Here is a 24,757-nt window from a genome sequence, read left to right as displayed (position 1 = left end):
CATGTCATGAGTTTTGCCTGCCTGTGGCCAGAGGTGCAGGGCCCCAGAACCCAGGCTCTCCCTGCACCCATCTCCTTGACAGCCAGCAGGCTTTGTGGCCGCAGCAGGGGCTACCACCCCTGCAGTTTTCACCCTGCTGTGCCTTAACACACACACACACACACACACACACACACACTGTCACCTATGTCATGAGTTTTGCTTGTCAGTTTTGAGGTGCAGTTTTCCAAAACCCCCTCCACTTATCTCCTTTAACCTTCTCAGGCTTTGTGGCCTCAGCAAGAGCTACTGCCCCTGTAGTTTGTATCCCCCAGTGGCTTCACACCCCCCCCCCATGAGGTTTGCTTTCAGGATTTGAGGTGCAGTTTCCCAGAAACCCCTGCACCTTGAAACTTGGCAGGCTTCATGCCCTCAGCAGCGGCTACCCTCCCTGCAAGTTTCATCTGAATCAGCCAAAAAGCAACAAAGTTATAGATATTTCATTGATTCCCCACTATACCCCATGGTCGAATCTCCAAATCTTTTCCGAATTGGTTTGAGAGCTCCGACTCTATTCAGAAAGCCTAAAACGTCTAGTGATTCGATTCAGATTCATAGATTTCGCCTTCGAATCGTCCAAATCACCTCCGAATCAGAATCACGATCCGAAGCTTTGCACAGACCTACTCCGTATCGCATGTAAGGCCTAACTGCCACTTCCCAAACACCACTTGTTAGCAAGAATGCTTCTGCCACTGCAATGTTGCATAGTAATTTCACTAGCTGTTAGTATGGCAGCTTCCAATCCCCTCCCAAAAATGGTGTACAGCAGGAAAGGAGGCTAAAGCTAAACTTCTAAAGCATCCTAAACTCAAACAAGTAAATGGGTAAAAGGGGAAGCCTGACTACCCTAGGAATGTTCATACTAAGTTTATCCCTTATCCAGGGGAATTTCACAATGTGTACGCCCGTGTACACTCTAAAGCCAACTAAGCAAAGGTCTGTGACAACTGAGTCTAGCAGGAAGTCCTTCCGAATCCTCCTCTTACTCATTTTTCCTGCTCAATCATGAATTCCTCACATCTGTTTATTTTGTTACGCTTAATTTAAAAGTTTGAATGATTTGAGTGCACAGCAGCACCCAAGCAGGCATTCCTGGCACTCAGATTGCATAAAAACTGAACTTGCTTTGTTGTAGTCTTTATGTACACTTCTAAAATACTTCCCTTTCAAGTCAAATCTATACATTCCTAAGGCAGAAGGAAAAATCTTTAGTGACCAAAAAGTCAAGTTCAAAATGCAGTAGTGTTAAAACACTATAGAATAGGGATGCATGCAGCTGACAAGGGGTTAATCTGCAGACTCCAGGGCTTCTACCCAGCCCAGTGGCTTAGTAGTTTAACAGGCCTGGGATAGAAAATTTTTTTTTTTTTTTTTAAAAGGTTCAAATTCATAAGCAAATTGAAATTGGGGTAATTTACTTTCTAGCAAACCCCTCTGGTTGAACTACTTTCACTTTCGTGGTCTCATTCACTTAAAAACAGTTTTTACACATTTTCTGGATTTTAGTCATGGCATAAAGCACATTCAGAGGCTGGAAGGAGAAGGCGTATAAAACAAACACTAAAAAGGAGTGTTTAAATTTTAAGAAGTGACTTCAGTTTGGACTCAGTGAGATAAATTCAAAGAGTCCGAAGTTTAGAGGACTGTAAAGACTAATTTAGACAAAGGGGGGGACAGAAAGAAGAGCAAGTCACAGCATAAGCTCTGTCATGCTTAGAAACTCTGATAATTACACAAAAATGCAGTATGCACCTGTTTTTTTCCCCATGGACTTTATGTGCCCTTAGGTGAAATCAAACTTGCTTAATGCAATGCAATATCACCAATTTCTTATATGAAGCAGCAACAGCAGTAGCTGTTTTATTTCCAACAATAGTCTCTAGATATTCCTTACCTGCAACAAATTTATATTTTTGTTTGCTTTTTTTAAACAGCACATAAAGCCTGATGCACTCTGACAGTTCCATGCTGTGCAGACAGGTGTGAGGAATGCCATCTTATTATAACAGAGGCTGGCCAGATATATTTGTTAATAAACAAGAACAACACAATCTGATGTTACACAAGAGGCACTGATCCTGGCTTTATTCACTTAAAGATACATCCAACATTTGTTATAGTTCACTCTTCCAATTCAAAATGCTTTTAAGAAACCAGCTACAGAACCTTGACTTCAAACCTTACTGTGTTGTCAAGTAGTTTTCAAATTGCAAATAAAAATGATTTGCCAGCAAAACTGGATTGTATATTAGTATATATACAAATAAAGGTTAAAACTCAGAACAGAAATCCTTCAATTTCAGACATTTGATGAATCATTAAATTTAGAATGACTGTATTTACTCAGATAAACAGATACTATGGTTACATGCAGCAAAACACCAGCAAGTCCCATCATAACTACTAACTCTCTGCCAAATTATTTCCTATGCTGGTATTACACTTTGATTTTAGGAGTCAATAAAATGGAATCCCAGTGTAGTACTAGGAAGTGTGCTCCCCTATTCCCAGCTGGTATTTAACAGTTCTGACTAAATTACAGCAACAGAAGAATCAAAAAGGTGATAGCATTATTACATGTCCCAGATATTAAAATGTAAATATGCAGATTGGAGTGAAGGACTCATGTGGATTCAATTCTCCTTGCTGGACCTCTCTCCTCTGAAGGAGGTCTGTTAGTAGTGGAAAGTAATGCATGTTTTACAGTGTGCAGCTTCAGTATATCAACCAAAACTGCCTGCGACTATCTGCCTTTAACTTGACACTAATTTTGCACTTCCATTTACAAAGGATCCAGTATGCAATAAGTGTTACCTGTAAACAGCATTACCTGTAGCCCTTCTCATTTTTTTACTGCATCGAATTCAACTTCTTTTTGAAGTGGTGCAAAGCACAAGAATAAATAAGATGCATGTATTTCTCTAAGTGTCAGTAATTTAGTACAATGATAGTGTGCAAAGTTTACAATACAATGTAGCTCCATCTACTCATAATGTTGAGATATAGTACATACAAAGCACCCAGGACTCATCTTTTGAACTACCTCAAAAGCATGCCCTCCCTTACTAAACTGCACCAAAGTGTCCAGATGCATTTAGCCCACTCCCATTTCTCATAGCAGTCAAGCAGGTTAGGAATTCTTAAATTCATTAAAGAACAGATTATCTTGACATTACATGATACTAACCAGTAATTCCTTTTGTAAAAGTGGCTCTTCTGTTCAAACTATAAGCTCCCTAAAAAGAAGTCTGCTACAGAAAAAGAAAACATACTTCAAAAGTGCACCTTGGGTCTTATTCTGCTCTCATGGAAATAATTCAGTTTTAGACTCTGCATGTAATCATAGTGAAACTGTTTGCAGCAATTATTAGATACAATTTATGGAGAAAAAAAGGAAAAATACAAATGAAAGACTCTCTCTGTTATAATATCTTTAATTTATCTTGCGCTTTTACAGAACTCTGAATAGATTAAAAACCACCTCCTTTCCATCACGTTTCTCTGACAGTTGATAAAATATATTCAATGAGCAAATGTGAACAGCTTGAGGATCTGCATCTTGCAAGGATTTCATAGACCAACCAATCAAAAGCCAAATTTCTTGGTAGCTTTTACAATCTTTTTTTTAATAAAAGGTAAATCCACTCCGATTGCAAACCTGTCCAGTCATCTCTCCCCAGAACACTTTGCAAAATCCAGTGTAGATTAGCAAACTAGTTAGCTTTGGCACGGAGCTGTGCTCTCTTGCCTGTGACAGCCTGGAAACCAGTTTTGATGCTGGCGACAGAGCAGCGAGAGTGGCAGGTCTCACACTGCAAGAAATATAATCTGGTGTCCTTCTGTAGGATTGTGTCTGGTGACCGGCACGTATGACAGGTGACATACTCCTCTGCAGAAAAGGAATTAAAAAGGGTTTGCATTACCACCATTGGAAGGGTTACTTTAACTTAATCTCTTTCAAAAAAAGATGATGATCGCTCTGAACTATTTCACTTCAAGAGACAAGACAAAGCTAATCATTGTTATAAATCCCTGGGTTAACAAGGAGTAGCTTTCCCCTGTTTTGAGCACTGATGCCAATGCTAAAAAGAGAATTCTAACTAATTCCCTTACTGATTGCAAATGTCTTACCCTGTTGAGGCAGCAATTCCAGATGTTAACATCCCTCAGAGTACCAACATGGCTTTTCTAAACACCAGAGCTGCACAGCACAGAATGACAACTAGAGACCTGCAGCAGAAGACCTCAAAGTTTCTTCTTTGACACATACTGTATTAGTAAATAGATTACCGTGTACAACATGTGTTAGTCAGAGCTCATTGTTATAGTGTCCTCCATCTGCTCTTTGTCAAGACAGAAGAATGAGCCTGTCAAAGACTGGCAGAAAACAATGGCAGTTTTTTCACCAGTTTTACTGACATGTGCTCTGTGCCAGGACAGAAGAAACCAATGCCTCCCTCCTCTCAGTTTGACCATTTCTATCAGAAACAAGGAAACTAATTACTCCATTACAAAGCTGAGTATGAACCAACAATGTGTTTATTGCAACAAAAGCCAATAGCATAATGGGCTGTATTAACAGGAGTGTCGCTTGCAAATCAAGGGAAGGAATTCTTCTGCTCTGTTCAGCACTGAGGCTTCACCTGCAGTATCATGCCCACATTTGGCCCCACACTTGAAGAAGGATTTGGACAGTTTGGAAAAGGCCCAGAACAGGGCAACAAAAATGATTAGGAGCCTGGGAAGCAAGATCATAGAAAATTAGGGTTGGAAGGGACCTCAGGAGGTCATCTAGTCCAACCCCCTGCTCAAAGAAGGACCATCCCTAACTAGATCAACCCAGCCAAAGCTGGGTCTTAAAAATCTTCAAGGATGGAGAGCCCATAACCACTCAGGTAACCTGTTCCAGCATTCTACTACCCTCCTAGTAAGAAAGTTCTTCCTAATATCTAACCTAAACTTCCCTTGCTGCAACTTCAGACCATTGCTCCTTGTTCTGTCATCTGCCACTACTGAAAACAGTCTAGCTCCATTCTCTTTAAAACCCCACTTCAGATAAAGCTTGCTATTAAATACCCTCCATCTCCTCTTTAGACTAAATAAGCCCAGTTCCCTCATCCACTCCTCACAAGTCATGTGTCCCAGCCCCCTCACCATTTCTGCTGCCCTCCACTGGACTCTCTTTAATTTGACCACATCCTTTCTGTAGCTGGGGACCCAAAAACTAAACACAGTACTCTAGCGGCCTCACCAGTGCTGAATAGAAGGGAATAATTGCTTCCTTTGATCTGCTGGCAACATTCTTACCAATGCAGCCCAGTATGCTGTTAGCTATGATTGTGCGAAGCAGCGGAGATTTGGCCCAATTCGGTGACCAAATCTCTGAATCCAAACAAATCAGAGGACTCTTGCAACTCTCCAAATCAATTCGGGGAGATTCAGAAAGATTCAGCAATTTGGACATAGACACAGCTTTAAAAGTTTTTTCTACATAGCTCAAGGTAGCAGGCAACTTATGAATGCTGCAACGCTGCGACACAGGGAGTGTCCCACAGAAGCATGGGGGGCAACCCAGCGCACTCAGCAGCAGACCCTGAAGTGGATCAGAAGCACTTCTGATCCACTTCCGGGTCTCCTGGGGGCCCTCTCTGCACCCCCCTGGCTCAGCACCTGGTGCCTCCTGGGCCTGGGGGAGTACCAGGGTCCCCATGCAGCCTATTGCCGAGCCGGGGGGGGGCCACACGCACAACCCCAGGGGACCTGGAATTATTTCTGATCCACTAAGATTTGCTGCTAAGCATGCGGGGGGCCCCCCCAACGCACTCCTGCTGTGGGATGCTCCATCCTCCCCAGCATCACAGCATTCATAAGCTGTGCCTGGTACCTTGAGGTATGCAGAAAAAAAATATTTAAAACTGTGTCTCTGGTCAAATCACCGATTCTCTGAAATCAGCATCAAATCTTCAAATTTGGATTCGGTCGAATCAAATCGCAGACACTGATACGAATCAACAAATTGAATCCCTGTCCCCGATTCAGGCCGAATCCGAATCGAATAGGGACCATTTTGCACACCCATTAGCCTTCTTTGCAATAAGGGCACAGAGTTGGCTCATATTCAGCTTATTGTCCACTGTAACCCCCAGGTCCTTTTCTGCAGAGCTGCAGCCCAGCCAGTCATCCCCCAGCCTGTACGATTGTTCTGTCCTAAGTGCAGGACTTTGCACTTGTTGAACCTCATGAGATTTCTTTTCGGCTAATCCTCCAATTTGTCCACTCTAGGTCATTCCAAATCCTAGCCCTACCCTCCAGCACAGGCTTGTCCAACATATGACCTGCCAAGGCATTTTCTGAGGCCCGAGCTGCTGTGACGGAAAACAAAAGTAGACAGTTTACTTTCATTCCCAGCCCTTGTCCCTCCCCTGGCCCCTCAGCAGCTTCCTAACGGCTGCTGAAGGGCTGGGGAAGGGACAAGGTTCCCACACGCACCGCGTCAGCTTGATGTTGTCGACGCGGTGCGTGTGGGAAGAGGAGTAGCCACATGCCACTCGGGACAGGATGAACCCAGCCGGAGCAGCAGGGACTCAGCTGCACTTTCCCCCTACCTGTGCCAATCAGTCCTGAGTGGCACACAGCACCGCCGCTGCCTCTGCTGGCTGGTACCAACCCAGGCAGGTCTGTCCCATCTGGAGCAGCATGCAGCTGAAGTCAGATTCCCACATGCTGCTGGGGATGGGAGGCCAGCCAGGTCTGCACCAGCCAGCAGGAAGCAGGAGCCATGTGCCACTCGGGACTGACTGGTGCAGGCAGGGAGAAAATGCAGCTGAGCCCCTGCCGCTCCAGCCGGGCTCATCCTGTCCCCAGTGGCACACAGCTCCGCCGCCGCTTCTACTGGCCGGTGCAGACCTGGCTGGGCTCCTCTCGTCCCCAGTAGCATGTGGGGAGCTGGCTTCAGCCACATGCTGCTCCGGATGGGACGGACTCAGCCTGGTCAGCACCAGGAAAAGCAGCATGCAGCTGAAGTTGGCTTCCCACATGCTGCTGGGGACAGGAGTCCGGCCAGGTCTGCACCGGCCAGCAGAAGCAGCAGCGGAGCCACATGCCACTCAGGACAGAATGGGATGAGCCCAGCTGGAGTGGCAGCGGCTCAGCTGCATTTTGCCCCTGCCTGCACCCGTCAGTCCCAAGCGGCACATGGCTCCACTGCTGCTTCTGCTGGCCAGTGCCAACCTCCTCCCATTCCCAGCAGCACGTGGGAAGCCAGCTTCAGCTGCATGCTGCTTTTCCTGGCCACTGCCGACCCGGCTGGGCACATCCCATCCGGGGCAGCACGCAGCTGAAGCTGGCTTCCAACATGCTGCTGGGGATGCCTGGCTGGGTCGGCACTGGTCAGCAGAAGCAGGGGTGGAGCCTCCTGCCTTTTGGGACCAGCTGGCACAGGTAGGGGGAAAGTGCAGCAGCATGTGGGGAAGCCACTGCTTGATAGGGGATGGGATGGGATGGGCTGGCTGAGCCACACCAGGGGGGGAAAGCTGTGGCTGAGCCCCCTGCAGCTGTGCTGTATGCTCCTTTAAGACTGAACAATATGCTCAGAATAGAGCATGAATGATCTGGTCTCCAACGTAAATTTGGAGCAAGTAAAAATCTTTGTAAAAATACTGTCCAGTGTTTGGATTGCGATTGCTTCCGTTTCTCTTTGTGCGGGATTGGGGGTTCAACTTGTTAGTACTTGTTAAAAATGTGTTACTAAGTTATTAATTCAATAAAAGTAAATCTTCTTGAAGATTATTCTCAAAAATGCCCATATTTTGTTGCTTTGATTAGTTTCCACTCTGGCTGATATCTTTTCCACATTTGATCTGTTGACTTGCATTATGCTTCTTTCATTCATTGAGAAATGAGTAGAAGCAAAAGTGTTTATTTTAGTCAAGTGTTTGGTATTATTCCATTGTTGCTTTTATATTGTTTTTATTTTGGATTTTAAACCACATTTCCAGACCCATTTCATTGTCACTTCCTGTACCTTCATTGGTGCCAAAAGTCACATGACATCACTTCCTGATGTGATACTGTTTCCTGTGAGGTCTTTGAATACGGCTCACCAGCCCGCTGAGTGATAAAAAGTTCATGATCTGGCCCCACATTCAAAAACGTTGGACACCCCTGCTCCAGCATATCTATTACTCCCCCCCAGCTTGGTGTCATCTGCAAGCTTGCAGAGGGAGCACTCCATGCCACCTTCCAGTTTGTTGATGAAGGCACTGAACAAAACCAGCCCCAGGACCAACCCCTGAAGCACTCCACCTGATATTAGCTGCCAACTAGACATGGAGCCATTGATTACTACCCTCTGATCCCGATGATCCAGTGAGTTTTCTATCCACCTTACAGTGCAAGATCTATGAGGAAAGGCTAAAATAACTAGGATTATTTCGCCTGGAGAAGAGAGGATGGAGGCAGGACTGGATAACAGTCTTCAAAAACCCTTACAAGCAATTAGAGAAGATGGAGATGGATGGGCTTTTCTCTGTGGCCACAGGGGACAGGACTAGGAGCAATGGCCTCAAAACTGCAACAGAGGAAATTTAGCCTGAAGATTAGCTGGAACTTTCTGACCATGAAGGTGATCAAGCACTGAACCAGGCCACACAGAGAAGTTGCAGAATCCCCAACTATGGAAATTTTCCAGAGCAAACTGGACAGACACTTGGCTGGGATGGTTTAATCAGGGATGATCCAGTCTTGAGCAGGTGGCTATACTAGATGACCTTGCAATGTCCCTTCCAGCCTTACTTCCCTATGATCCAGATTCTAAAGCTGTATAATTTGGCTTTCTTTGTGTAGCATCTAAGGCAGATAAAATACATTAGCGAAATGGGATTGGTAAACATCTGCAGAATAATGCACTATTACTTACTGATGTATCTTCTCAGGACATTTTCTATCTGTTTTTGTTGGAATCTTCCTTTGATTACAAGTTGATTGTTACCATCTATTGAGCCACTAATTTAAAAGAAAAATTAATTCAGCACTGTGCAATTCAGAAAGACAAAGCAAGCTAGAGAGAGCAAAATCAGGGACATGCAATAAGTCAATTGATGAAGCTCTGTCCTCAAGACTGCTTAAACAGCAGCAGATTAAAGCCAAATTTAATCTGGGCAAATGAAACTACTGAATCCTTGGACACATCATAAACATTTGTCAAAGTGCAACTTCATCCAAACATAAATCCTCTGTGTGATACTTGGAATACTGCTACAATATCCATGTACTCTGCTGATTAAGCTACTCAACCAAAGGATTTCTCCAACAGCACAGAGAATCTACTACGTGCTAGAGGCAACCACCACCATGGCACAGTTCAAAAGAAGTTTCTTTTAACAACATGTTGTAATAGCAATACTAGGTAATTAGTTTTTTCAAGCATTGCTAGCTGAAGAACTCTGGTGACTTTTCAAACAAAGTTTTAAAAGCTTTTGTATTGAATTATTTTGAGGTGAGGGAGCTTGAACCCTGAGCAAGCAGGCCTTAAGAACAGCAGTCACTATGTAACTAGGTTACTGGGGCTTCTGTCTGCATATCAGCACCCTATTTGCCTCTTTTAGGCAGCTAGCAACTAATGTGCAGTCTGAAAGATAATAGTTTCAGAAATCACATAATATGAATCACTGTGCAATTCTTTTATTCTGTCACATATGGCTTAAACCAGGGCTCTCTGATTTTTAAGCTGCTATACTACAGAAGCCACAGTCTCTCCCTGCCCCAGGTGCATGGATGCTTACCACTGCACTGCACATACAGGAACCCCAGCCCCTACAACAGGTTCCTTTGCTGCACCATAGCACATAAGCACCCCAGGCTGCAGGCTCCACCAGCACTGATGCATCTGCCCTCTAGCATGGAAACAGGAAGAAGCAGCTGGAGGAGGAAGAGAGAACCTGGAGAGGAGCAGCTGGAGCTACTGAGGTGGTGGTGGGGGGGGAAAATGCTGGGTGTGATGCTAGGGGCTTCAAATTAACCCCTTGCTGGCTATATGCAGCCTCTGAGCTGCCAGTTCAACAGCATTAGGTTAAAGCCATTAACAACAGTATAACTTCTTCCCTGATCTACTCTGCCCCTCAACCACCTAGAAGAATCAAAAGCTGTGGACAATTTAAGAAACAAGATTAAAATGTGCACCCTGGAATCTCTGACCCAAGGAATATATATATTTAATCAAAATAATGCAAGAAACTCAAATGTAATAACAAGTCCCTTACCTTGTACCCAATTCTGCCAACAAAAATGCCAGGAGATGTTTTGGCTGACGATGTAATCTGAAATAAAAAAAGTTACATTAATTTTAACCACTACCTTCCACAGAAGCCTGACACTTAAGCAAGACTGACAATGTAAGGCCTCCTCAGTCTGCCAAACCTATTTGCAAAGTGCCAATACAAGGAAAACTGACTTCTTCGGAGAAGTGCCCAAAGAGGAGACAATCACATGCTACCATGGGCACAGAAAGGCATGGGCACAGAAAGGCTCAGCCACCCAGAGCAGTGGTTTCAACCTGCAATCCACAAACCCCTGAGGGTCTGCAGACTATGCCTAAGGGGTCGGCAAAAAATGATGATGATCAAAAGTACACTTACAATTCAAAGGAGTCTGTACCTCCATTTGAATATTTTTTTTAGGGGTCCACAAATGAAAAAAGGTTGAAAACTACTGACCTGGAAAGTTACAATCCACAATTCCAGTCCTACTTTTGAACAAACTGTCCTATGACCAGTTTTCCTTGTGTTGTATACTTTTATAGAATGCAGCATCTGACTGTTACATAAGCCTCCCAGAACTACATTTTATTTTTTTGTCATAACAAGGGTTCTAAGTAGTACAGGAAAACTACACTATTTTCTACCCATTACCCAGATAGATCTTTAAAAGTAGCCAAACTTACAGTTTACAGATATCTGTAAAGTTGACAAATGATGTTTTCTTGGTTCCTACTCTTACAACCTGTGGAGGTTTCATGACGAATTTTCTTTTTTCCCCAGCTACCATATCTGGATTCTTTTCCCTCATGATGTTAAATACTCGATTCAGCAACTGCAAGAAACATATATTCACACCACTCGTAGCCTGTCACTGTACCCCATCTGAGATGCACACATCATTCTCTCCACTACCCCAAAAAAGTGGGATTCATTTTCTCAGACAGTAGAAAGGGTCATTATACTTCCAACTCAGGTTCCCCTCAAAGACGTTTAAAACTTGTTTAAAAGAGTATCAGTGTTAATTTTTGCACTTGGTTTTCTCAAGACAATTTATACCTTACATTTTCTCAGTCTATACTTAGATTTTTTTTTCCGCTTGTTACTGCTATGTTCTATCGTGAAAGATTATGGGTCAATTAAGTAGCTGTGGGAAGGATTGTAGACTGGATCCTGCAATTTGACCCACGTGAACAAACCAGTGTCCCTGTAAGCCAGTAAACAGAAAGTTCTTCTTCACCACTGGATAGAACTGCAGGACTAAGGTCTTTTATAAAAGGTGTGATTTGTTTCTTTTATTAAAAAAAAATGGTGTTTGTAGTTATTTTACCTCATCATAAGTGTAGTCCCTTTCTGATCCTGCCCATGCAGGTCCAGTCTGAAAGCTAAAAGAAATTCCATCATCTTTTTTGCTGTCTTCATCCTCCAAAGCTGTAGAAGATGACAAGTATTTGAGATGCAAAAAGCTGTTAGAACAGCAGAACTCCTTGAACACCACTAATATTGCTTCTAACAGTCTAAACAAAAGTCACAACAATGTGGTTTGAGTGAAGATTTTCTTGTATTTGTTAACTGACATGAACACCAATATTTAAACTAAGTCTAGACTGCTCCATCACAGTCTTATTAGCAGGGATCTGGGTTATCCATTTGGTGTGGGAAAATTCGGATTTTCTCCTTTAAAGGAGAAAACTGTGGATTTTCCTTTTAAAAAGAGAAAAAAAACTGTAGGAAACAACAGGTGCCCCTTGCTGGCTAACAAACAGCGTTCCACCCTATGAGGAGCTGCCTGGGAATGAGGGAAGTAGGGGAAGGGTGGTTGGAGGCAGGGGGTGTCGCGTGTCTATGAACACGCATGTGGCCAGCAAACAGCCAAGCAGGGTGGAGGGAGCAGCCCCAGCAGCTGGATGCAGTTAAATCTATAAAGGGGCAGGAGCTGGAAGGCTAGGGCTTGGGGACTGTTGGGAGGGGGGTGGGGATGTATGACAAGAGTGCCACAGGCCTCTCCTCCTCTTTCCTCCAGCCCACACCAGGGCCAGATTCACGCCATCACCACCTGCACAAGTCAGTGAAGCTGCAGCCACCATGATCTAGCCCGGATGGGACAGGGGCAGCAGATGCAGAATGGGACTACAAGTTGGGAGTGAGGGGCAATGGCTTGAACAGCATGGCATATGAGAGTTGCTCAGTGACACAAATCAGTAGAGGGGGGAGCCACAGCTGGACCCACATCCTGGTGAGCACAGGGGGCAGGAGGAGGTCTGATTTTCTATGATAAGAAAAACCCAAATCAAACGCCAAAAAAAAAATACAGGTACTTAGAACGTACCTTATAATGGATTGAGGCATTGGTAGACTTCCAAATTGATTTAGAATGGTAAATATACCAATAAAGCATTGTGTTCAACTGATACACACACCACACGCTTTTCACTTTAATGGTGGAAAAACACAGATTTTGGTTTTAATCACAGAATTTCCAACTTTTAATCAGAAAACCAGAATCCCTACTTATTAGTTTGTTATTAAATCTTATAATACAAAAAATTAACAGAAAATTGACATGTGAACTGCAGAACACTTAGAGGGGGAGAACAGGTACATTTCACACTTTCAACTATAGCACCAATCAGGAATTAAACTCTCAGGTAAGGCAACTGTACTATTACCTTCATCCTTCTCCAATATTTCATCTTCATCTGGAAATTTCACATTCTTCTTCTTTTTCTTTTTATTACCAAGCATGATACCAAAGTCATCTTCAGGTTCTACTGACTCTGGCACATCTCCCTCAATCTTTAAATCCTGCAATAAAAAAAAAAAAAAATACAATCTATACATCTGAATTAAGTGAAACTACTCTCCAACACTGCAAACTGGAAACAAGACAAAATATATTTAGCACAATTCTCAAATGTGATAGACTTAACTTTGAAGGAATATGCCAAGCTACACCAAAGATGAATAATATTGTCTCACACTTGGATTCAGTTCCAGCCTGAATCGGGGACAGCAATTCAATTCTTTGATTCGGATCACTGTCCCCGATTCAGATTTGGATTCGGCCAAATCAAAGACTCAATGTTGATTTGGAGAATCAGCAACTGAGACAGACACAGCTTTAAATGTTTTTTCTACATACCGCGAGGTACCAGGCTCATGAATACATACCAGCTCATGAATACTGCAATGCTGGGACAGATGGAGTTTCCCACAGGGAGGGGTAAGCTTGTGCTCGGCAGCAAACCCGGAAGTGGACTGGAAGTAGTTCCAGTCCACTTCTGGGTCCGCAAAGGAGCAGGCAGGAGGCCAGCTCCCTCAGACCCAGGGAGGCACAAGTCGCTAAGCTGGGGGGGAGGGGAGGGGAGGGGGGCAGCCTAGGGTGCCCCACCAGCATGCTCTCCAGTGGGCTCAGAAGGGCTTCTGGTCCACTTCCAGATCTGCTGCCAAGTGCACTGGGGAGCCCCCGCACTCCTGTGGGACGCTCCATGCTCCCCAGCATTGCAGCACTCACGAGCCGCCTGCCACCTAGAGGTATGTAGACATTTAAAGCTATGTCCGAATCTTTCCAAATTGATTTGGAGGGTTCTGATTCGATTCAGAGAGATGAAAGGGTCCTCCGATTCGATTTGGAGATTTGGCCACCAAATTGGGCCAAATCTCCACGGAATCAAATCGGGGACCAAGGCTTCGCACAGCCCTCCAAGGGAATCTCAAATTTTTAATCACATTATTCAGCAAATGTGGGACAACACAAGCTACTGTAGTTTTTCCCTTACTAGACCCAAATAGCTGGTTAATAGTTCCAGAAAAACTTACAGGTGTCTAGGACATGGCTATATAACCTTTAGAGCCTTCAGTTGCACCAAAGCACAAGAACTGGAACAAGAGATGCCATGTGCCAGAGAAAAACTGAAATTACTGACCTGCAGACAGGAGGATAAATTACAATATCCTGTTCTTTCTACACGCAAGTCTGTTTGCATACATAGGGAACTTAGATTAAATTGGAGCTTGTATCAGCTCTGCAGATAACAGGAATTTTTTCCTCTTAGGTCAAAGAGAAGATTCACATATATTTTTACAGCATTACCCCAACTCTGCTGCTCTTTAGGTTTGGCAGTCAGAATAAAACATAATATAAATGTTGGGGTAATCATAAATATAGCACAGGTTAGTGGCAGACCCCACCTGCACTGTTAGTCTTAAAAGGACGGATAGGTGAGTTGGGACACCCACAAGGATGCGTTCAGATAAGGAAAAGAGAAATTTTCAGGAAGACAAATTGAATTTAAATGATACAACTAGGTCACCAGCATCTCTAAGCTGACCTTTACACCCTCTTCTGCTTCATCTATATCAAACATCTTTTTGGTTTTTTTCTTCTTCTTCTTTTGATTGAAGAAGTTTAAGTCATCCAGGTCATCTGATGCATCTAAAAAAACCAAAATGTTGGGAAAAGCCTGGTTATTAGCAATTGTATATCCAAGGTATCTGTGTCAAATGTGAATTCTCCTAAACATTCCTGAAAAAGGGACAAGTAGTATCTAGGAAAATTTAGTCACATTAAAGTGTTTAGTTATTTCATTTATTACAGAAGCCACAATATAACCTGGCTGGCAGTTTGTGTACCTTATACATATTTTCCTTTTTTTTTTTTATTACTATTTTTGAAGGTTTTCATTTTTCTTGTTGATGTATTGGAGACGCATACAAGGGGAAACAGAAACAAAAAGAAAAGACAAGGCAGGTTGTATATGCAGTAAAGAAACATGTCTATTAAAACAACTAAACCACCAATTTAACTGGAAGTGATTTCTTGCAAAATCTTGCATAGTACCACAGATTGATGGGAGACCCAGAACAACAAGAAAAAATTGGCTTGCATTACTTTGGGGATGTTATTCATGCTACATTTTATCTGTAAATCTAATATTTTAATCTCTCTTCAACTGTTCAGTGACTGGACTCAAAAGGCAAAGGAACTAAAAAGAGCATTTATCATCACAGTTTGCTAACAATTTTAACTTATTTTTTAGTTCACCTCATCTTGTTCATGCAGGGTTTCAGTTTTGATTTGGAAATGACATCTTATAAAATTAAGATACTGCTCTGTTCACAGCAGACAAGCTCAAGAGAAAGAAATGGTACCAAAAATATAATTTTGTCACATTAATACCTAGAAGTCCCAGTCAGAATAAAGATCCCACTCTGGTATTTTGTATTTTCATGCACAAATATCATCCTTGTCCTGAAAACATACAGCTGACAGGGATGCTATAATAGTATTATCTGAAGGACTTTACTTCACCTTTCTTCCTGCTGTCCTCTTCATCTGCTTCTACATCTTTGTCCTCTGCTGGCTCTGGTTCCACTTCTTTTGTTTCAGACAACTGGGTCTCTTCTGCTTGAGTGTCTCCTCCTTCTTCATCCAGCATAAAAGGCTTCTTCTTTTTCTTCTTCTTCTTGCTCATAGTGGGATCGAAAATCATCTGTAAACAGTCATGTGTTCATCAGTTATGTTGTTTTTATCTGTTACTTAATATCCAACTATTTGAACACTAGAAGGTTTCAGCTTCAGTCCTATTTTTTCCTAAACTATAATGTACAATCCTGTTTTAAATTAGGTATGTTACTTGACAATGTGCTAGAGTAAATGTGATTTCAAGTGCTTGTCTAGAAACACCACAAAACTTTGTCCCAAGACACTTCTCTAAAGTTACTACAAACTCGAACATACCAGGCTTTTTGGCTTTGTCCCTCTTAGTGAAAGTGTTCCTAAGTTTCCTGACATCACAACTATCCATTCAGCTAACAAGTGGTAGAACTGCAAGCCTTAGTACAGACTTTCTGTCAGTTACATGAACATGTTCAGTAGACCTGTAAGCAGGGATCCTGGTTTTTGTAGTTTTGTTTAATCACAGAAAAATCACAAATTCTTTGATAACCCCCCCCCCACAAATCCGTGGTTAAAATTAAATCCCCCCCCCCCCCCCAGCCCTACTGGTGTCCCTCACTCCCCCCTCCCCCCCCCCCAAGCCCTGCTGGTGCCCCTTGCCCCCCACCCACAGCCCCTACCCCCCAGCCCTGCCAAAGGGGAACCCAGCTACCAAGGCTATGGGACTAGGGTCCCAGGTCCGCAGCCTCCTGCTCCCAACAGAAGGCAGTGACTGCTGCAGCAGGAGCACGAGCCAGCCCCAGCACTGCTGCTGCCTACTGAGGGCTTGGGTGGGGCCAGCTCCCAGCAGCAGCATGCACTCTCGGGGAGAAGGGGGGGGGGACCTGTGGCCCCGAGATCTGTGGGGGCAGGGTGGGTGCACGCTGCAGGCTCATGCTCCCTACCCTGCTGCCCTCCCTCAGGCCCTCTGGAGCACAGCAGCGCCCGGGGGGAGGGGGGGGCGGAAAACACGGGACAGGATATTTTAAATTAGAGTGGCTTTCAGGAGCCACTAATTAAAATACCCAGTGTCTTTTGTATTCAGTGCCCCACCTTTCAGAACAGCAGAACAAGCACCCCTGCTGCCATTTTGAAATGCAGGGATGATTAATACATGAAACACTGCAGCATACTGGCGCATCCCGATTAGAGTCTGCTCTAAGCATGCGTAAACGTACCCACAGTTCCTAACCTCATTCACACTGCCATTCTGATATGTTAGTGGGTCTTTTTTGGATCATTTCAGATATTACATGAACCCAACTCATTTCTAGACCTCATAACTCTGCTACTTGGTGACAACCATTCCCAACCTCCACTGTATGGTTCCAAGACAAGTTCTGATGTTTAACTACACAGGCACATTGCAAAGCCACTGAAATGAGACTTTTTATGGTTGTTACTTGGAGCATAAGCAACACAGAAATGCATGTGCACACACTTCCAGCACATACCACAGAAAATGGAAGTTCCCAGTTTAAATGTTTAAGTGACTAAGGAATCCTATGTTCAATGGCTTTGACAAGAAGCTTGCAGAGTCCAAATCTTTGTCAGCTAGAGGTCTATAATATCATGCTAGTTAACAGACACTTTTATAAAACATGCTCTCTATCACAAGGTAGACAATAATATGAGTAAAACTTTGAAAGTTACATCATTTCACTTCTATTTTAACCAATAATATTACTTGCCAAGAGAAGACCAGAATGTGTTACCCATACAAACTTAGTTCTAGATCTGCCTGCAAATGAATGTGATGCTAGTTTCAAGATTACCAATTACAACTAGATTCACTGAGGAAGTGTAAGAATCCAGGAGTCGAGCTTAGTTTCTTCTCATGTATTTAAACAACAAACATAAAGATAAGATTTAGGACAGGCTGTAATTAGTGATTTAAAAAGTCACAGCAAAAAAAAAAAAATACTACCATTCATTTCGAGGAAAAATACACTCATTACATCTTAACAAAAAGATCAGCAAAGTTTCAAAAAAGTAACAGTAGATTTAGATGAAGATACAAAGAGACACTTCGGCCTTTGGAGGCAATATTAATACTTAACACTATCAACTCTGCATACTAAAACTAATAGTGTTAAACAAATTGGCCTCGTACTCTGCATGCCCCTGAAAGCTGCAACCTCTAACACTTTGTGTGATGCCATTAGATCAGGATATCCTCCAGTCCACAGGCCAGAATCAGCCTATGGGACATGGCATCTGGGTCACGGGGCTCCCCATGGGTCCAAAAATTTGCAGCTGAGGAGCAGCATTTAGCAGTAATTGACACATTGCTGCTGCCAAATTTCCAGACACACAGGGACCCCTGTGGGCTGGATATCATGGCCCTACCCTGATGCACAGGGTTACTCCACTGCTGAATGTAGGTCAGGGTAGGCAAGATGTCAGGCCATTCTATCTGACCTGCAGGACCCCTAAAAAGCTGAGAAAATTAATATTTATGTCTCTGGCTTCCTGTCATGCAGCCCTCGATGGCTTGCCAAAATTCAGTAAGCAGTCCTCCACCCGAAATAATTGCCCATCCCTGATGTAGGTACACAGAATTGGGCCAGAGTGCAGAACAACCCCACGCATCAATTGTGTGCAGGATCCAGCCTGTGGACTAACCCCAAGCCACTCATGTGACCTGTGTGGTCATAAGTTTGAGCACCAGTGCACTAGATGGTTGTGTCCTACTTAGGATGCAAGCTATGAACAGTGTGTTTAAGATGTGCTAAGAACACTTACAAAGCTGAACATAAAGCTCTACAAACAATCCAGGTGCAAATTATTTGCTCCATGAGAATTCCAGCATGTCATTTGAAAGAACTTGGGGTTTTTTCCCCCCACTTCCTTCCATTATGTGCTGCTGTTGAAATGAGCTAACCTGACTTTACCCAAACTAATTAGTTGGTTACATACTAATAAAAACAGGCAGCTGTTCATATTCTGCAACAAATTTCAAAACTGATCTTATCACCAGATGGTCCTGGCCAGTACAGACAGGATGTAAAAAAAAAAATATTAAGTGGCTATTAAAAACAGCTTAATAGTTGCCTGTACATGTGTTAGCTAAACACATTTAAAAGTCGATGTTTAAGCAGCATTAGAACAGATTGTAACCCTTTGTAAATGGAACCTTCAGAGAACCAGCCACATGCCTACAAAAACACTACACAGAGCAGGGCACTTCAGTACTTTTAAAAATAATTTTCTTTTTTCATGCACTTTGTATGTAAGTTCAGCTCTTTGTATGTAGCATTCTTAGCCCTGGCTGTCAGCATTATATAGAATATGTACGAATCAACATCCCAGCAGCATAAAGCACTCACCATTCTACTGAAAGTTTTACAATAACTCAGTAAAAATAACTCCAACTCAGGTTTTCATCAACACAGGGCCAAGCAAACTTGTCATTGAGAAAAAAATTGTTTGAATGGCATATCCCATGAATTCCTCAAATAGCACTGATGGGAATTTTGGCAAAAGTTTGTCACTGGAACTGCCAAATCATTCAAAATAAAGTTCCCTGGAAATTTTCCAGTTTCACTGGGACAGGTTTCCCAGATCTAAACAGAATTTCTGGCTTAAAAAAGAGTGAGATATACAATACCGCCCCCCCTGTTTTCCCAAATATAGCCTCATGGTTATGGCACTGGGAAAACCCTTGTCTGAATCAGCAGAACAGAAACTCAGTAACCAGTATCTCCCACATCTCCATGCATGTCCCAAAAACCAGGCTCTAGCTATTCTAACACATGCCTTAATCAAGAAAGAACTCTAAAAGGTCTGTTTTATATTAATAATAATAAAAAAAAGTGGTTTAAGTATCAAACCCTCTGGGGACAGAAAGGGCAAAAAACCCACATTTCCCACCTAGCTCTCCATTTGCCAACCTCAAATTGCAGCATGAAAACCAACTCAATTTATCCTGTTCCCATTTTGCTACACAGGCAGCAAAAAGGGTGTAGAAACTGCTTGCATTTGCTAAACTGGAGATTGCTCCAGTGCAGGAGCACTCAAGCCAGTAGTTAGTTTCTACATCACCTCTTCAACCCCTTGTGTAGCTGGAAAGACAAATTAAAGGCAAGTGTACTCGGGTGCAGATGTGCAACAAATGAACCATTCCTAGACATCACCAACAGGGAACTGGTTCACAATTGTTACACATCAGAAATGTCCCCAAAAATAGTGCCATAGAGTTCCAAGTATTGAAGTGCCATGGCTCTAAGACCAGAGGGTAGGAGTGAGCACCCAGTCTAGCATGTCTTACAGTGGTCAAAAAGGTGCTGGGGGGGAGGGGGGGGGTGCTGTGAGGGTCCTTGCAACCATGCATTGGCAGTCTAAGGGCAAGTGCCCTATGGCTGGGGCATCTTCACTTTTTTCTCTCTTCTCTCCTAAGCATGAATTCAACAAACTCAGTCTGCAACTGGCCAAGGTCTTCAGTGTGTCTACCTGACTTGGAGTGGCCTGGAGAGAAGGGAGTGTTTGGTTCCCAAGCTTTTTGGCTTCCAAGCAAACTGGAAGGTGGGGGGGTGATGAGGGGCTGTGGTTAAGTCGGGAGTGAGGACACAACGAGTTGGTAGAAAGACAGCTTTATTGACCAAACAGTGTATGGGAGGTCATTGATAAAAAGTGCCAAAGCAGTTAGTTGTAGCAGCATACGCACATGTGCTGCACAGAGTGGGGAGGGGGATGCTGGGAAACAGTGCAGTACAGAATACCCGAAGGACCTACCAGATCAGCATCACAGCTGGCATCCACATGTAACAATAAACCAGCACACTGTGAACTGGTTTAAAAGTATACTCCCATTTTCCAGGTACGCTTCTGAACCATTCCAGGCATCTTTAAACAAGTTTAATGGTCTTGTATATCTGTCTGTCTGTCTCAGGTTTAAACTGGGTCAAGTGTTATGTGCATCCATACCCTTATACTCAGGGATCCAGGTTTTCCGTTTCCCTTGGAAAAAAAGAGTAAACCACAGATTTTGCTTTTTTTTTTTTTTTTTAAACCAGAGGCAAATGAGGATTTCTCATTTTACCAGAGAAACCCGCAGATTTTGCCATTTTGCAATAAGCTCCCTGCAGGCTGGCAGAGTTCCAGCCTGCAAGGAAGCTGGGAGGGAATGGGAAGAAGAGACAAGCATGTGGCCCCAGGCAGCCTCCAGAGTAGCTCCAGCATGTAAGTGTAGGGGCAGAGAGGGATTGAGGACCCTGTAGGGAGGGAGCTGGGCAGGGCAGGGCAGGGGCTGCTGCCCAGCCAGGTGGGGCTTGGAGCCCAGGGGCACAAGTGGCTCATCCAGGGGAGGAGGCGGCCCAGTTCCCCTCTGCAACATGCACACCCAGGGGGGACCCACACACCCCCAGATTTGTACCTAGGGCACGCACAAGCTGTGGGCTCAAACTTCTGCCCTGCTTCCCTGCCCTGGGGCCTCCCCAGCCCAGCCATGCAGGGATTTCTTGCCGCTGTGAGCTGCCCCCACTGCCCTGGTGACACATCACCAGCACCTGCCGCTGCTTTGAGGAGTACAGCCCTGTGCTGCTGCTCTTACTGCAGCACCACGCACAGGAGGCACATCACCAGGGCAGCAGGGGAGGGCGACCAGCAGCACTGAGGTTTTCTGTGCGGCTCCTCCATTCCCTGCTGTGCTGGGTCACGGGGAGGAAGGACAGGGCAGCAGGCAACAGGACGCCACTGTTCCCTGCCATCCTGCTCCCCTCCCCTGCAACCTGGTATGGCGGGGAGCAGAGGAGTCGCACAGAAAGCCTCCTTGCCACTGCTCACCCTCCTGCTGCCCAGGCAATGCACCTCCTGTGCACAGGGCTGCAGTGAGGGCAGCAGCAGGCGCTGGAGGCACATCACCGGGGGGAGGGGCTGGCAGCAACAAGAAATCCCCAGTGTCCCCAGCTATGCCAGGTTGCGCCCGCCAGGCTGAGCAAGCCCCAGGGAAGGGAAGCAGGGTGGGAGTTCAAGTCCACAACCTGCGGCTGCCCCAGGCACAGATCTGTGAGGCATGGGTCCCCTCTACCTCCCAGGAGCGTGCACTGCAGCACGCCCTCCCCCTCCCCCAAATGAGCCACCCGCAGCCTGCTTCCCACTGGAGCCCTGCAGCAGCACACTGTGGCACCAAGCCCCACCCAGCTGGGCAGCAACCTCAACCTACATCTGTCCTGGGTACAAATCTGGGGGAGTGCAGGTCTGCCCTGTCCCCTGAGATGACACCCAACAGTGGGGAGCCACAACACCTGAGTCTGCAGCGGGGGGGGGGGGACACAGAGAGCAGAAGCAGGGGCCTGCAGACCCAGGTCCATAGCCCTGCCAACTTGGGGCCCCATCCAGCATGGCTGAGAGACCAGGGGTGGGGGGAGTAAGGGGTACCAGCAAGGCTGTGGGTGGGGAGCGAGAGGATCAGCAGGGCCAGGAGGGCTGTGGGTACCTTTAATTTTAATCATCTATTAGGGTTTTTATTTTTAGGAGAGAATTTGTGATTTTTTTTTAATCAGGGAAAACCAGGATCCCTACTTATACTCCAACCTCCCCAGCTGAAGTACAGTTGATGTAATGTTTGTTCAAGAGATACATGTTTGTTGACATCCTTCAGAAATACCTTTAAGAGACACAGGCTTGTTAACACAATTAAGGAAAAACATTATTGAGCACAAAAGGTAGTTTACGGAATCCTCCACACCTCTATGAAGTACTAGTAAAGCTGGACTGGCATTTTAGCCACAACAGTCCAGGAGATGCATGAGGCAGAGGGGTTCTCTCAGCAAGCTATTTTATAGAACCAACTGTATAGTCAAGAGGGATGATGTACAAGCTTTTGGACACAAGGCATCTTTCTTCACTTTGACATGCAGAAGAGCACTTTGTGATTCAAAGCTTGCCTGACATTTCTCCCACCTAGACAGTTGGTCCAATAAGAGAGCGCACCAAAAAAAATCCTTACCTCTTAAAGCAGTGCTATTCTGACAGTGTCTTTCAAAGTCAGGTGCTCAATTTTAATCAATAGCATCTTGTTACAGTAGCAAACAATACTGGTGATGAATTACAGCTATAATCTACCAGTGGTACTATGGTGGAAGATACAGGACACATACATGTGACATTTTTAATCAGTGCATCATCTAATATTATTTTAACTACATGGAGACTAAGATATTTAAACAGTGAGAAAAAAAAAGTTTATCTTTTTTTAAAAAAAGAAGAGTTCTCTCTTACTTGTTTTCTGTGTAGACAAATTGCTTGCTTTCCTGTATTGTTTTCAGTGTTCTGTTTGTACACTGGTGCACTTAAATTCAAATTAGAGGTTGTTCTAGGCACAGCAATGTTTATGGAAAAGGGACCAATTTTTCCAAAGAACTTCCATTTCATTCCCCCTCCCCTCAAGTGTTTTGCTTTTTTTTGTTTTTTGTTTAATACACTCAAATGGTGGTAGTGCCCAGGATGATCCCTGCACACAGGGATGAACACAAGAAGTCTGGGGGGTGGAGGTCACAGGCAGTATCTCAGAGATTACAGCCTAAAACCATATATATTATTTCTTCATTATACTGTATACACTACTTTCTGTTATTTTCTACCCCATTTCTTCCCCCCCCCATCCCGTTACTATACTAATCCATCTGTCTCTCCTGTCTCATCCCACATATACACTCCCCATTTCACACATACAAGGGAAATGAAATCACATTATCAAAAGTAACACCCCATGTCTGAAAATAAGGCTGCTTCCAAACAGCTTTGGAAGCAGCAAAGGCTGGGACTTCTGTGAAGGTTGCTGTCACTTGACCAGCACCATCTACACAAATAAATAAGACTACAAAGCCCCTACCTACACCCAACCCTCTGCCTACCACCCCTTCTGCAGCACCTAATTCCTGAAAGCGTGGAGTAGGCTTCTCTGGTACCCCATTTCCACCAATATAGTGGGAGTTTTACTGAAAAAAAGTGCCTGCTACGCTGCTTCTACCTTAGGCTTTATTCCGAGTTTCCCTTGCCTGAGCACAGCTCCAGCGGTGGCCTCCTCCAGGCTTGTGAATTTCCCTGCTCTGTGCAGCATTACCAGTAGCAGCCATGTTTCCAGCTGGGAGTTTTCACTTTGCTGCCTAAGCCATGTAGTACAGAAGAGGTACAAGGCTGCCCAGCATCAGGCTAGGACCAACTGCACAGCTGCCAAGGCTCTTGTGGCACCCAGTGACCATCCCAGGCAGCTCGTCCCACCACAATCTGAGACAGACCACAGCCCTACGCGCTCGGTGTGGATGAACGGGGCTGAAGGCTGAGCAGGGCGGCAGGTTTCACGCTGCTGCACCGAGCTGGTCCGCGACCCGGGCTCCCGCGCCCAGGCAGACGCGTGCGCGTCCCTGCACGAGGTCCTTTCCCCTCCCCACAGGCCGGCGGGGCCGAGGCGGCGGCAGCGGGTCGCCTCACGCGGAGGCGAGGCGCCGCGGGCCCTCGCGAGGTAGCCGAGGAAGCGGCGGAGCCAGCGCCCGGCCCCGGGGCCTCCCGGTAGCGGCCGCGCCCCGTCCCACTGCCGCGGTGGCAAAGGCCGCGGGGCCGCACTCCGGCCTGCGGAAGGTCCAGGCAGCCCCACCGTGCCGCGCCAGCGCCCAGCCTCCCCAGTCCGAGGCGACCCAGCGGCGGGCCCGGCTGCAGGCCTCGGCCGCGCCTCCCCACATGGCGGCGGCCCCGGCCCCGGCCCCGGCCCCGGCCCCGCTCCCGCCACAGGCCTCAGTCCCAACGCGGCCCCCGCCCTCACCTCGTCTCCCGACATGGCCGCGGCCCCGGGCTCGGGACGGAGGGCGACTCGGGTCAGTCCGCGCCAGTCACTTCTCTGCAGCCCGCGAACCGGCACTCGTCTCCCGCGAAGCCGCCGCGTTCGTCTCTTGCATCAGCGCCAGACGCCCCACCCCGGTGTGCGCAGCCGCGGCTTGTGCCCAGCCTTCCCCGCGAGGGCTCTCGGGAGTTGTAGTTCGTTGGGACTGCGCACGCGCCCCGAGGGGGGGGAGAGGGGAGGGGGAGG

The 24,757-nt window shown here is 45.4% G+C and overlaps 1 protein-coding gene across 1 annotated transcript; it reads right to left on the bottom strand.

Moving 5' to 3' along the window:
• Positions 1-2,095: 2,095 nt before the first annotated feature.
• Positions 2,096-24,660, bottom strand: EIF2S2 (eukaryotic translation initiation factor 2 subunit beta). The gene is made up of 9 exons (XM_006258728.4): positions 24,494-24,660; positions 15,607-15,787; positions 14,627-14,730; positions 12,965-13,100; positions 11,626-11,726; positions 10,982-11,130; positions 10,302-10,358; positions 8,960-9,045; positions 2,096-3,931 (listed from the first exon to the last, which is right to left on the bottom strand). The coding sequence occupies exons 1-9, from the start codon at positions 24,506-24,508 to the stop codon at positions 3,756-3,758; spliced, it is 1,005 nt and encodes a 334-aa protein (XP_006258790.1). The 5' UTR covers positions 24,509-24,660; the 3' UTR covers positions 2,096-3,755.
• Positions 24,661-24,757: the final 97 nt, after the last annotated feature.

This window comes from Alligator mississippiensis, chromosome 9 (genome assembly GCF_030867095.1).
Source record: "Alligator mississippiensis isolate rAllMis1 chromosome 9, rAllMis1, whole genome shotgun sequence".
NCBI classification, from domain to species: domain Eukaryota; kingdom Metazoa; phylum Chordata; order Crocodylia; family Alligatoridae; genus Alligator; species Alligator mississippiensis.
This window is presented reverse-complemented; position numbering and strand designations above follow the sequence as displayed.

Bases quoted from the DNA above. Each gene is read 5' to 3' on its own strand.
- EIF2S2 (XM_006258728.4), bottom strand. The intron at 14,731-15,606 runs GTGAAGTAAAGT...TGGTTTTTTTAG, and splicing joins AGAGGACAGCAGGAAGAAAG to ATGCATCAGATGACCTGGAT. The intron at 11,131-11,625 runs GTAAAATAACTA...TGTTTCTTGCAG, and splicing joins GGGACTACACTTATGATGAG to TTGCTGAATCGAGTATTTAA.